At 37.9% G+C, this 15193-nt stretch overlaps 1 protein-coding gene across 1 annotated transcript; it reads right to left on the minus strand.

The window, feature by feature from the left end:
- Positions 1-5444: 5444 nt before the first annotated feature.
- On the minus strand, positions 5445-6374 carry LOC139153945 (olfactory receptor 12D1-like). Its single transcript, XM_070728370.1, has one exon. It carries the CDS (start codon positions 6345-6347, stop codon positions 5445-5447), a length of 903 nt encoding a protein of 300 aa, XP_070584471.1. The 5' UTR covers positions 6348-6374.
- Positions 6375-15193: the final 8819 nt, after the last annotated feature.

Here is a 15193-nt window from a genome sequence, read left to right on the forward strand (position 1 = left end):
CGGATGCTTGCTCCGTGGGCTCGCGCATCACCAGAAGTCTTCCCTGGTCACCTATGGCACTGCGGATGTGGTCATCATCTTGTTTTTGGCTTTTTTTCCTGGATATTTCAACACTGTACATATGTGCGCAGGAAGAAGCAAACTGGCAGTGAGGTAAGTTAGAACTTACCTCTGTAACAAGTAACACTTTTATTTAGAATAGTTTTCTTCTCCTTTTCTTTCCTTTTTTATTACTAGATTCACTGGTAATATTCAATTACAACTTCACCCTATATCCTATCCATTGTGTTCTTTTAACTGCAATAGAAAGGTGGGGAGGAGATCAAAAATAATTTAGTGAAATCAGAACAGCACAGTTTGTATCAATAGTCCAAAGAGTCAACTGGGACAGAAATATCTAAAGGTAATAAATAATGAGGACAAATCTGGCAAGAGCATTATGGTGCTGTGGCCATCCAGATGTCTTTCAACATGTGAAAGACTGCTCTATCCTACTCAGAATCTTAATTAAAAGGGGCAACAAAGTCAACAGGAGAGATGAACTGTCAATTGAAAAAGAAAATCTCAAGAACTTTTGAAAGAAATCGAAGAAGCGATAAACCAATAAATAGGAAATAACAAGGGAACAACAGATTTCTTCAACAATGAATGAAGTAGTGTATGGTTAAGGGAACTTGGAAATCTATTAGAAGACAGATTTCAAGTGGAAGAAATATTCAATAAAAAGTAGGGGAATAAGGAAAGGATACCAGAATAAGAAGAAAGGAAGAAATAATTCCTGCCATTGCTTCTTACTAATTCTATGTAATCTGAATTCGGCAGGAATAGTTTAGTGTTATTTGGGAAGCTTTATTTGACTTCGGTGTTTTACATAAAATTTTACTGATGACTTTTGTAAATAGATGCGAGAGAACTTTTGTGACAGAAAAATGAGATTATGAAAATAGAAAAAACCATAATTTTTTATTTAACTTTTTTCAAGTTTCAACAACACATTAAAGGCTTCTATAAACACATAGATGTAATGTTTTGGGAATCTTTGTTTTTAAATTCCAAGTGATGGGCACTTTCTTGCTTATATCTGGTGAAAAAAGGTCCAACTATGGCCCATAAAGATGACATGGGAACATTCCTTCAAAACAATTTCTAAAAAGTTTTAGTATCTCACAAATTCAAAGTGTTAGTTATGAACTACAAAGCCCTACGTGGTATCGGACCAGAATACTTGTGGGACAGCCTTCTGCCACATGAGTCCCAGTGACCACTTAGGTCCCACAGTGTCGGCCTTCTCCCGGACCCATCAACTAGACAACATCATTCAGCAGGACCTAGGGGAAGAGCCTTATCTGTGGGGGACCCGGCCCTCTAGAATCAGCTCCCCCCAGAGATTTGTACTAACCCCATCCTCCTTACCTTCTGTAAGAGTCTGAAGACTCTTCTATGCTGCCAGGCTTGGGGTCACTAGACACTGCTCCCTGGTCAGCAAATGTATTGTGAGCTAGTTGACTGAATGGGAATGAGAGTTTTAATTGGTTTTAGATTTCATAGATTATTAATTTTAATTAATTGGATTTAGGATGCTATATTGTTTCTTTATATGTTGTAAGCTGCCCTGAGTCCAATAAACAAACAAACAAACAAATCTCTTTCTTGATGAATAAACCTGGATTTATAACTGCTTGCATCAAGTTTAAGAGTTCAATAGTTCAATATACAGCAACATTTTTATTTATTTATTATTAGAGTTGGAAGGGACTTTGCAGTTCATCTATTCCAACCCCATGCTGGTGCAGGAGAAACTGCATCACACTAGTCCAATAACAGTCCAGTCTTTTCTTGAAGGTCACTAGTGCTGGAGCGTTCACCACCTCTGTGGGATAACTGTTCCACTGGTTGATCGCTCTCACAGTCAGAAAGTTCCTCCTTATTTCCAGGTTGAATCTCTTCTTGGACAGCTTCCAACTGTTGCTCCTTGTTTGGCTCTCTGGTGCTTTAGAAAATAATGTTTCCCCTTCCTCCCTGTGGCAGCCTCTCAACTATTTGTAGACTACTATCATATCTCCCATGGAACTCCTCTTTGCTAGATTATCAATGCCCAATTCCTGCAACCTTTCATCGTATGTTTTAGTTTCTAGTCCCTTTATCAATCTGGTTGCTCTCTCCTGCACTTTTTCTACAGTATCAATGTCTCTTTTGTAGTGTGGTGACCAAAACTGAATGCAGTACTCTAGGTGTGGTCTAGCCAGGGCATTATAGAGTGATATTAGCACCTCCCTTGTCTTGGAGTGTATTCCTCTGTTTATGCACTTTAAGATTGTGTTGGCTTTTTTAGTTGCAACTGCACATTGTTGGCTCATGTTTAGTTTGTTGTCCATTAAGACTCCAAGATTTCTCTCACATTCACTGCTGTTGAGAGTGTTGTTGCCCAGTTTGTATGTGTGTTTTGGGTTTTTCTTACCTTGGTGTAGGATCCTACTTTTCTCTGCATTGAACTTAATTTTGTTTGTTTGGGCCCATTGCACTAATCTATCTAGATCCCTCTGTATCCTGAGCCTATCCTCTGGGGTATTGGCCACTCCCGCCAGCTTGTTGTTTTCTGCAAATTTGATTAGTTCCTCTTCTATTCCCTCGTCTAAGTCATTAATGAATATGTTTAAAGTACTGGGTCTAGGACTGATCCTTGTGGAAGTTGTGGTACCCTGCTACTGACTTCTTTCCATGTGGACATGGACCCATTTAGGACTACTCACTGGTGTGGTTGGTTAGCCAGTTGCCAATCCACCTGGTAGTGTTGCTGTCTATCCCATTTTCCCTAGTTTGCGGAGTAATAGATTGTGGTCAACATTGTTGAAAGTTTTTGCTAAAATCCATATATATTAAGTCCACTGCATTGCTCTGGTCAATTGATTTGGTTACAGTATTGAAGAAGGAGATGAGGTTGGTTTGGTATGATTTTTTCCTGACAAATGCTTGTTGGCTGTTGATTATTATGTTATTTGTGGTGGTGGCAGATCTGTTTCTTGATTATTTTTAGTAGTATTTTCCCGGGTATTATTTATATACTTAATAACTGCTATAATTACTAGAATTGCAATCAGGAGAAAGAATCCTCAGAGAAATTACCCAGAATTCAACAAACACAACAAAATTATATATCAGATAATTTTATTAATTAATTAATTCATGTTCTTGTTGGTACTTTAATTAAAGGAAAATAATCAGTGTACAAGAATATCTTCAAACATTACTACTAAAATCAGTCAAATAATTTACCGTAAGTATCAAATGAACAATATCTGTGAAAAATATTAGAATAAAATCCATCCTTTTGTGTAATGCCAAATAATATTATTGCAGTAATATAAACTGGAGAGTAATAGAAACATAGAAGTCTGACGGCAGAAAAAGACCTCATGGTCCATCTAGTCTGCCCTTATACTATTTTCTGTATTTTATCTTAGGATGGATATATGTTTATCCCAGGCATGTTTAAATTCAGTTACTGTGGATTTATCTACCACGTCTGCTGGAAGTTTGTTCCAAAGATCTACTACTCTTTCAGTAAAATAATATTTTCTCATGTTGCTTTTGGTCTTTCCCCCAACTAACTTCAGATTGTGTCCCCTTGTTCTTGTGTTCACTTTCCTATTAAAAACACTTCCCTCCTGGACCTTATTTAACCCTTTAATATATTTAAATGTTTCAATCATGTCCCCCCTTTTCCTTCTGTCCTCCAGACTATACAGATTGAGTTCATTAAGTCTTTCCTGATATGTTTTATGCTTAAGACCTTCCACCATTCTTGTAGCCCGTCTTTGGACCCGTTCAATTTTGTCAACATCTTTTTGTAGGTGAGGTCTCCAGAACTGAACACAGTATTCCAAATGTGGTCTCACCAGCATTCTATATAGTGGGATCATAATCTCCCTCTTCCTGCTTGTTATACCTCTAGCTATGCAGCCAAGCATCCTACTTGCTTTCCCTACCGCCTGACTGCACTGTTCACCCATTTTGAGACTGTCAGAAATCACTACCCCTAAATCCTTTTCTTTTGAAGTATTTGCCAACACAGAACTGCCAATACAATACTCAGATTGAGGATTCCTTTTCCCCAAGTGCATTATTTTACATTTGGAAACATTAAACTGCAGTTTCCATTGCTTAGACCATTTATCTAGTAAAGCTAAATCATTTACCACATTACAGATGCCTCCAGGAATATCAACCCTATTGCACACTTTAGAGTCATCGGCAAATAGGCAAACCTTCCCTACCAAACCTTTCCCTATGTCACTCACAAATATATTAAAAAGAATAGGACCCAGAACAGACCCTTGTGGCACACCGCTTGTAACCTGACTCTGCTCAGAATACTCGCCATTAACAATAACTCTCTGACGTCTACGCTTCAGCCAGCTGCAAATCCATTGAACTATCCAGGGATTAAGTCCAATCTTCACTAATTTATCTATCAGCTCTTTATGTGGAACCGTATCAAAGGCTTTGCTGAAGTCCAGGTAGGCAATATCCACGGCACCACCTTCATCCAACACCTTTGTGACATAGTCAAAGAAATCAATGAGATTAGTCTGACATGATTTGCCTTCAGTAAAGCCATGCTGATTTGGGTCCAATAAGTTATTGTTTTTTAGGTGCTGATTTATCCTCTTTTTGAGTAGAGTCTCCATCATTTTAACTACAACTGATGTCAAGCTAACTGGCCTGTAGTTACCAGCTTCTTCTCTACTGCCCTTCTTGTGAATAGGCACAACACTGGCCATTCTCCAATCCTCAGGAACTTCTCCTGTTAACAACGATTGGTTAAACAAATCAGTCAGGGGGGTAGTAATGACAGTTCTGAGTTCTTTAAGAACTCTGGGGTGGATGCCATCTGGACCCATTGCCTTATTTATCTTTAATCGTTCAAGTTCTTCTAAGACATCGGCTTCTAAGATCACTGGAGCTGAATCCGTACAGTTGGAAGCAATGCTATATCCCTCTATAGTATTATTTTGTAAGGTGTCTTTTGAGAAAACTGAACAGAAGTAGCTAAACGCAACACCTTATGTTCTGAATAGCTATAATATAGAATCCACACAGTTTGAACCTCTTAGGTAAAAGGTGGGGGCAGAAGAACAAAACATGACCCTATTGTGCAAATAATAGTCCTATGGGATTGGGCAGCATAGAATTAAATTGAATTAAATTATTAAATATTATTTATGTGCTTCTATTAACTGCTGTAGCACAAGCATATAACTGCAGTATTTGCATGATGATATAATGACATATTTCATAATTTTGACCTTATGTCAATTTTCATGGATTTGTTGGCCACAAAACCTAACGTGGACCAGGGAAATCTAGGGGGGAAATCATTGTATTATTATATTAAAATAAAATATATCCTCCCATAATTTCTACAACTCAATAAAATAATTTCTTCAGTTCAACAATATCTGAATGCTTGATATTGATTTCTTAATAACAGTTATCACTTCTTGGTTCCTAAGAGTGTAAATCAGGGGATTCATGACTGGAGTAACAATAGTGTACATAAGAGTGATCATTACTTCCTGCTGTAATGTTTGTCCAGAAGAGGGAGGGACATAAGTCAAAATGGCTCCTGCATAGAAAAGAGTTACAACTGTGAGATGTGATGCACATGTAGAAAAAGCTTTTGTTCTACTTTCCTTTGTCTTAACTTTTAAAAAGAGAAAGGAGATGATATAGATATATGACAAAGATATCAGAATGAAAGGAAGCAAAACAATTAAACCTGTGATAATATTGAGAAGGCTGAGATTCAATGTGATGCTACAGCATGCCAGCTTCAAGAGGGGCTTAATATCACAGAAGAAATGTTGAACTGTATTGGGACCACAAAAATGTATCTGAGAAGTCATAATTGTATGCATTAAAGCATGTAAGAACCCAGTGGCCCAGGTAATTATCACTCCTTTAATGCAGCTAGTCTTATTCATGATTGTAGTGTAACGGAGTGGATTGCATATTGCTACATAGCGGTCATATGCCATGACACCCAGCAATAAAGCTTCACTGCTGCCTAGGAAGTGGAAAAAATGAAGCTGAGTTAGGCATCCAATAAAAGAGATTCTCCAATGTCCCGTAAGAAAACCAATCAACATCTTTGGTACAGTGACTGTAGAATAACAAATATCTAGGCAAGAGAGGTTTACAAGAAAGAAGTACATAGGTATATGAAGGCGTGGTTCAATCAGTGTTATGAACAAAATGGTGGTATTTCCTAAGAGGCTGGCAAAATAGAGTAGCAAAAAAAGAAAGAAGAAAAAGGTCTGAAGTTCAGGGATGTTAGTCAGGCCCATAAGGATGAACTCATCCACATTCGTCTTGTTTTCAAACACTGAAAAATATAGAAAGAAATTTGGCCTTAACTACTGCTATTGCTAATTCTGAATTTGGTAATTTTATATTAAAAGAAATGGAAGGGGGGAAGGACTGTGTGAGCGAATATGAGTGAAGACTAGAACTATGAATTTCAACAGTTTTATACATTTCTGGAAGAATTTTAAATACTGTTTGGTTTTGTTCTTGTGAGAACTATGTTAGAAATTAAATTGTGGACAAATGTTTTTACTTTGATTTTTCACTGCAAAAACAAAATTATATGTGAATTTAAGTTTGTGTGTTTCTACATGGTTGTGTGTATATTAGAGAGAGATGGAGGAAGAGGAAGGAAAGAGACAGAAATCATGGAAACTAAGCTGTCAGTGATTGAGCAGAAAGTTTTGGAGTGACAGAACAGTTTAATCAAAATCTGAAGCCATTATGCCACTACTAGTTAAAAGATAATTCCCATTCTTGAAATTATTAGAAAGGAAAATCACAATATTATGATACTGTTATAAAATCTATAGTGATCTTACATTTGGAATATTACAGATAATTCTTATCACCACACCTATTTCTAGGATACTAGAAATAGGAAACGTTATTTTAAAAGGACAATTAAAACCTTCAGCTGAATATATAAAATATAAAAAATAATTTGAGTCCTTCTGTCCACTTTTCTTTCTCTCGTTAGAAAAAGCTTCTTATTAAGCATATTTTGCATTCCAATTCTTTATTTTCCCTTTCAGTAAATTTTACCATTTTCAACATGTATACTTAATCTGTTTTGGATGACAATTGTGAACACATTAAACTTAATAAATCACATTACTGTATATTCTACTTACAAAAATGCTCAGAAACCCAGTACCTTTTTTTTTTTGAACAAATGAAGAAATAACAAATTGGAAGATTGTTTTATTCATGACTAAAGAAAAGCCTTTACCATACTAGTTAGGAAAAGTCACTAACCCATATATGATTTCATACTTGCATTTATACAGTTATCTCTGAATTCTTGCCAAAGTCAAGTGGAAAACACCACCACAGATCACAAATAGTGCACTTACCAAGTCCCTTATTTATCTTAGTCCCTCTGCATCAAATCATTTCAAGGGGAAAATAAGCAAGACATTAATTGCTCTCCTTGGAATAAATTATTTGTTCAATGCAGTGATAACAAACAAAAGTCAGCCAATGTCCATCTACAATGATAATATAAATATGATGGCTTTTTTCCAGTGCCCAAGCAAAAATAAGCCATAAATATTTTGAAAAAGGTCCCTTAGAAGAAATATTACTAAGATATTTATGTCATTGCTTTATAGGTTATTACCTATAGTAACCTATAACCTCTGCCTTACATATCCCAATAACCAATCAGATCCCTCAGAGTCGGCCTCCTCCGGGTCCCATCAGCCAAATAATGCTGGCTGGCGGGACCATGGGGAAGGGCCTTCTCTGTGGTGGCTCCAACACTCTTGAACTAGCTTCTCCTAGAGATTTGCACCACTCGCCCCTACTCTCCTGGACTTTCGAAAGGCCCTAAAAACACAGCTTTGCTGGCAGGCCTGGGAGGGGAGGGCTGTTGAGCACCAACACCTTGCTCCAGCCTAACTGTTGAATGATGGATGGATGGATGTTTTTTATCATGGGTTTTAACTTTTGTATCTTTTTGATTGTATTCTATTCTATTTTTCATTGTTGTTCACCACCCTGAGCCCCTGAGGAGAATGGCAGCATATAAATGTAATAAAATAAAATAAAAAATAAATAAATTGCTACCCCCTTTTCTTGTGAATTAATTAAGTTATCCATGATTATTACATTGTTGTCTAACAGATGGGTAACTGAGGTCATTCCAAATTCCCTGTTAGCTGACTTTGCTTATTGATGTGAATACAGGTATCCACTATTTTATGTGAGTCAGTTTATTTTACAAAATAAACCCTTTTATTAGGTCAACTTGTTTTTGACTGACATCAAAAGTTTGGAGATCTATATCATTGAACAGGCATTTCCTAATTATGTAGCCAGTAACAATTTCTCTTTTTCAATCCCCATCTTGCATAAGCAACACACTTATTGAACAAATAGGTGTGGAAGCATTTTCTACCACAGAAAATTATAAACTGTTGACATTCAATTTCTTTTGTAAATCCCATTCCAAAGAGTTATAAAGTTATGTCATATGCTTCATGCAGGCGTGAGTTCTATTTATCTTCCCCACTGGTTTGCATCACAATGAAAGTACACATTTTGCATCACTTCCCAGAAATGACCTGCTGCACATGCTCAGTACTAATAGGTACCACAGGCGCTGCAGAGAGAACTGGCTTAGGGGCATGGCAGGCCTGGCTTGCTGACGGTTTCAGTAACCACCAATTTACTAATAGTTCTATAGAACCAGTCCAAGCCGTGAGGACCATTCCTCTAATTTCATATCTATCTGCAGGCTAAGTAGGATCAGAGTTGTTTACTGAAGTTTTTTCTTTAATTGATATTTATCCATTTTCCATTACCCATTTTCTGCTGCTTCAAAGGCTTGGGTGAAGTCTATATTGTAGACACTATCTCTTCTACCTTTCACCCATTTTTTAGTTTTGTTTAATATTTTCTTGAATTGCAACTGTAGAAGATAGATGCCTTACAGCCAAGACTTTCTGATCAGTTATTGTTTGATGTTCTTATTCTTTGTTTGATGTTTTTTGTCTTTCATACTCTTCAAATTGCTCACATCTGATCGTAAACTTTTGACTTTCAACTCCAACCTGATCTTTCATTTTGGTTTTCCAGTTGATTTTCTAGGAGGCTGCAGTGGCTGTGGCAGCCCAAGGTCTTCTGTTACTATTACTACTGTACTATAGGCAAGCTGGTTTATTTGTTCAATGGATGTTATTTGGACAGAAGTGATTACAGTATTCACATCCTTCATCAGTGGTGTAAGTCATTTTCTGGTTACAGTTTTCAAAGTTGGATTCCATCTTCTTACTACATTTGATGCAGCTTAGGCTGTGAATTTATCTTTCAGTTCTTGTTGCTTTGTTGTCAGTGTTCCTGGTGTTTCAACAAAGACATCAAGTTCTGTCTCCCTTCATATTCTTGAAAAAATTCCACATTTTCTTCTGGTTCAATTTGTTTAATTACTCCTAATGTTACTGAAACATTATTTGTTTGTTTGTTTGTTTGTTTGTTTGTTCATTCATTCATTTGATTTTTATGCTGCCCTTCTCCTTAGACTCAGCGCGGCTTACAACATGTTAGCAATAGCACTTTTTAACAGACCAGCATGTTGTTGTTGTTGTTGTTGTTGTTGTTAATTTTTAAACAGTATTTGGTGATTATATGTTATTTCTGTGCCAACTCAGGAAGCTTAAACTGCCCAAGGAGCTGATGATACAGTTCTACAGAGGAATCATTAAATCTGTCATCTGCACTTCTATAACTGTCTGATTTGGTTCTGCAACCCAACAAGACCAACACAGATTTCAGAGGATAATCAGAACTGTAGAAAAAACAGTTTCTGTCAACCTGCCTTCCATTGAGGACCTGTATACTGCATCAGTCAAAAAGAGGGCTATGGAAATATTTACTGACCCCTCACATCCTGGACATATACTATTTTAACTCCTACCCTCAGTCATTACAGAGCACTGCACACAACTAGACAAAAGAACAGTTTTTTCCCAAACACCATCACTCTGCTAAACAAATGATTCCCTCAACACTTTCAAACTATTTACTGTCTGCACTACTATTACTACTAGTTTTTTCTCATCATTCCTATCACCCATTTCCTCTCAGTTATGATTGCATGATTGTTTCCTCATTGCTTATTTAATCCCTATGACAATCATTAAGTGTTGTACCTCATGATTCTTGACAAATGTATATTTTATTTTATGTGCAATGAGAGCATATGCACCAAAGATAAATTCCTATGTGTCCAATAATACTTGCCCAATAAAAAATTCTATTCTATTCTATTAAATAAATAAATATGGTTGCATGGAGAGAAATGTGTCAAGATTAGAACATCTAAAAGATAAACTATTTTCCTAGAGTTAAGTAAATTTACAAAAGAATTATTAATATTATTTGATTTGTGAAAAAATTACTATGATAACCATATCATAAATTGGAAACTTGTGAGCTGCTCTGAGTCTCCGGAGAGGGGCGACATACAAATCTAATAAATAATTTTTAAAAACTGATTTAATTTTGAAGAAACTTTTTGACAAAATTATGTATGCACATATGTATATTTGTGTGTGTGTGTGTGAGAGAGAGAGAGAGAGAGAAAGAGAGAGAGAGTGAGTGAGTGAGTGAGTGAGTGAGTGAGTGACTGTATATATCTGTAAGATGGAAAGGAAGGGATTTTGGAGTGACAATGGACAGCTCAATGAAAAATTTGAAGCTGAAGTGGATCTACCAATTAAAAGGTGAATTCCATTCTCAAAATCACTAGAAAGCAAACTCACAACAGAACCATATTTTGATGATATTGCATCTATTGTGAGATCATACATTGAGTATTGTGGATAATTCTAGAAATAGTCTATTAATGGTCCTGTGATAGTTGAGGTTCTTTAAGATGATATTTTCCATTGACACGATTTTTCCTAATGAGCTACTTAGTTCTTCAGCTAGTAAGATAATATAATGTTTAGAACACATAATGTATTGCCCTAACTAGTCTTTATACATCAAATGCCAAATATGTACTTGTTTTGATTCTGTTATCAGGAAGTTGAAGCTTCTGGAAACTCCTAATTTATACTAATTTCATGTATGTTATCATATAGAAATACCCCCAATAAAAGAAACAGGAAACAGCAATACAATAAACAAGACTGCCTTCTGCCATACAAATCCCAGCAACCGGTTAGGTCCCACAGAGTTGGCCTTCTTAAACAATGTCATCTGGCGGGATCCAGGAAAAGAGCCTTCTATGTGGTGGCCCGACCCTATGAAACCAGCTCCCCCCCGGAGATTAGAACTGCCCCCACCCTCCTTGCCTTTCGTAAATTTCTTAAAACCCATCTCTGCCGCCAGGCATGGGGGAACTGAGCCATCTCCCCTGGGCCTATAAAGTTTATGCATGATATGTTTGTATGTATGTTTCTTTTTAATAAGGGGTTTTAGTGACTTTTAATTATTAGATTTGTTATATATTGTACTATTACTGTTGTGAGCCGCCCCGAGTCTACGGAGATGGGCGGAATACAAATCCAATTAATAATAATAATAATAATAATAATAATAATAATAATAATAATAATTCTTACTTTAAGATTCAAGAATTTATTTCATGAGCAATTTGGAACATGAACAACCTTAATAATACAACTCATATTAATAATCCATTGTAATGAGGTCCAGGGTTTGATAGCTAAGGCCAGCAAGGAATAGCTAAGGCCAGTGGCCCTGAATTCATTCCAAGACATTCTGTTTATACTTTTATGCATACATTTCACAACCTATTTCCCTTTTCTTATCTTTTACTGACAGACAGTCCCCACGTATACATGTGTACATCTCAAATCTCTATCCATTGGCTACTTTCAGTTCCCCATTTCCCATAGTTTCAACGTTCTGATTCCAAATATATCTCAAAACTATGTACTTTGCAAAATCACATTGTCGAAGAGACGGAGTAACGACACGGACACAAGAGCTGGATTTAAAACTGGGTCATTTTTATTAACATAAATTAGCATAATTTAATTTAAATAAATTAGCATAACCACATAACTAACTATGACCCAAACAATGGACCTGCAGGGTCAAACAAATACTTCCGGGGCGGAAATGACGTAGCAATAAACATTCCTGGGCAACATATGGGCGTATCTCGATGCTAGTCCAGGTGAGGGACCACTCCCTCACCTGAGACCCTACCATGCACTTGCATGAGGGGGGTCCCGCCGGCTAACCCCTACCCGGGGACTTAAAGGTGCGGGACCCAAAGACAGGTTCCCCCAAACTGCTCAGGTCGTTTCCACCACAAGCTTGGAGAGAACCTGTCAATCATCCCCAAAGATGCCCAAGGGAGAATGCGCAGTTGCTAAACCACCACCCAGTTTTCCGCCCCTAACCTGCCTACCCAAATGACCAAAGGTAAGCCAATCAGCCTAAAAGGTGCAAGCACCCCCTAACCGCACATCCATCTCCCCAGTGTGGAATGGGCGAAAAAATGGCCCGGCCTAAGGGGCAAAGCCGCAAAAAATTCCCATTCGGCCCCCCTAGGGGTGACCCATAATAGCACACTGCAAAATAGGGAGGGCGGGTGGGTGTCTGCTCAGGCTGCGAGTCCGGGCGAACAGGCTTGGCCCAGGGCCTGCAAGCCCTTAAATAGGGCCAGCAAGCCCCACCCGGACCACGCAGCATGTCAGGCCATGTAGGCCTGACTCTCGGCCGAAATCTCATCATGGGGAGTCCGGTGTCTCCCCCGACCCTCCGACAAAACGCTGCCGGCGGTAAGTCGCTGGCGCTATTTCATAGCAACAGCTCAGCAAGGTTACAAATAATTCTGATACACTTTTGAAATATTTGTATCTAAAACTTTGGTTTGTGTAGTTTTTTGGGGTCTTGCTTTCCTTCTGAGACCTTTATAATTAAACCCCAATTTTCCCCTTCTCACAGCTATATTACATTAGTTAATCTGTGATGTCATATGGAGTTACCCCGTAGTAAACATTTCTTGTTTTCCTGATAGAGAGACTTTCCCCATCCCTGATGAAGTTGCTTTGTTAGGATCAGATTGGTATTTGAACATCTACAATTATTAAAATAACAGTGATTTACTTTCATATTTATTAACATAAATTAGCATAATTTAATTTAAATAAATTAGCATAACCACATAACTAACTATGACCCAAACAATGGACCTGCAGGGTCAAACAAATACTTCCGGGGCGGAAATGACGTAGCAATAAACATTCCTGGGCAACATATGGGCGTATCTCGATGCTAGTCCAGGTGAGGGACCACTCCCTCACCTGAGACCCTACCATGCACTTGCATGAGGGGGGTCCCGCCGGCTAACCCCTACCCGGGGACTTAAAGGTGCGGGACCCAAAGACAGGTTCCCCCAAACTGCTCAGGTCGCTTCCACCACAAGCTTGGAGAGAACCTGTCAATCATCCCCAAAGATGCCCAAGGGAGAATGCGCAGTTGCTAAACCACCACCCAGTTTTCCGCCCCTAACCTGCCTACCCAAATGACCAAAGGTAAGCCAATCAGCCTAAAAGGTGCAAGCACCCCCTAACCGCACATCCATCTCCCCAGTGTGGAATGGGCGAAAAAATGGCCCGGCCTAAGGGGCAAAGCCGCAAAAAATTCCCATTCGGCCCCCCTAGGGGTGACCCATAATAGCACACTGCAAAATAGGGAGGGCGGGTGGGTGTCTGCTCAGGCTGCGAGTCCGGGCGAACAGGCTTGGCCCAGGGCCTGCAAGCCCTTAAATAGGGCCAGCAAGCCCCACCCGGACCACGCAGCATGTCAGGCCATGTAGGCCTGACTCTCGGCCGAAATCTCATCATGGGGAGTCCGGTGTCTCCCCCGACCCTCCGACAAAACGCTGCCGGCGGTAAGTCGCTGGCGCTATTTCATAGCAACAGCTCAGCAAGGTTACAAATAATTCTGATACACTTTTGAAATATTTGTATCTAAAACTTTGGTTTGTGTAGTTTTTTGGGGTCTTGCTTTCCTTCTGAGACCTTTATAATTAAACCCCAATTTTCCCCTTCTCACAGCTATATTACATTAGTTAATCTGTGATGTCATATGGAGTTACCCCGTAGTAAACATTTCTTGTTTTCCTGATAGAGAGACTTTCCCCATCCCTGATGAAGTTGCTTTGTTAGGATCAGATTGGTATTTGAACATCTACAATTATTAAAATAACAGTGATTTACTTTCATATGTTCAATGTCCCTGTAGATTAACATTATTTGCATATGACATTTATTGAATCATGCATTCACTACAGTAATTATTTAGCTTTTGCATACAACTTAAGAGATTTAAAATTACAATGGCAGCAATAGAACTGAAGTCTATTATACCTCTGATATTTGTTAGATGGATTTAAAGAAATGTAGATCATTTTGCACAGGATGACAATTAAACATTGCTCCTAATGAACAACCTGTAGCTAAAATATAATGGATGACATTCAAAGTACTATAAAATATTGGTACTTTTCTACCTTTATCTTTCTCTGCTAAATTTCTTAAGCAGTTAAAATATAGTTAAAATATATTGCTTGTTCACATAATGAATATACTTCTTTTTCTGTTGGTACTTTTACCATCTGATACTATCTCCAGGAATCTAGCAATTAGCAATGCTGCAGACAATCACCTTCCTGAATATTACTTGATGGGGGACTATATTTTTGGTGGGATTTTTTCTATGCATTCTGCTTTTTATGGTGAGAGAATATTTATAAAACCTCCTTTGTTCTTTAATTTGATTAGAACAAGGTAAGGTTTATTATCATTCTTTTCCTTTTATAAAATTTGAAAGTTTTGCCTTTGAGCAAACCATTTTAAACAGTTAAAACCAGTCATAAATGCATAGTTTCAAGTCATATTTTTTTTTATAAGCATGGCATTTTTTGAAATGGTATTTTCCAGTGATACATTGTACAATTAATTGACAACCTCACAGATTGATCTGATTTCAGCATAAAGAATAAGCAGCTCTTTTGATTCAAATTAAACTGAATAATCTTCAGGCACCTCCTTGAGCACAAAAATACTGTTGCAGAAGAGTTTAATCTTCAAATTCAATTTCCAAATGGAGTCTCGTT

This window comes from Erythrolamprus reginae, chromosome Z, assembly GCF_031021105.1.
Source record: "Erythrolamprus reginae isolate rEryReg1 chromosome Z, rEryReg1.hap1, whole genome shotgun sequence".
NCBI classification, from domain to species: domain Eukaryota; kingdom Metazoa; phylum Chordata; class Lepidosauria; order Squamata; family Dipsadidae; genus Erythrolamprus; species Erythrolamprus reginae.

Bases quoted from the DNA above. Each gene is read 5' to 3' on its own strand.
- LOC139153945 (XM_070728370.1), bottom strand. From the start codon at position 6,347: ATGGGCCTGACTAACATCCCTGAACTTCAGACCTTTTTCTTCTTTCTT.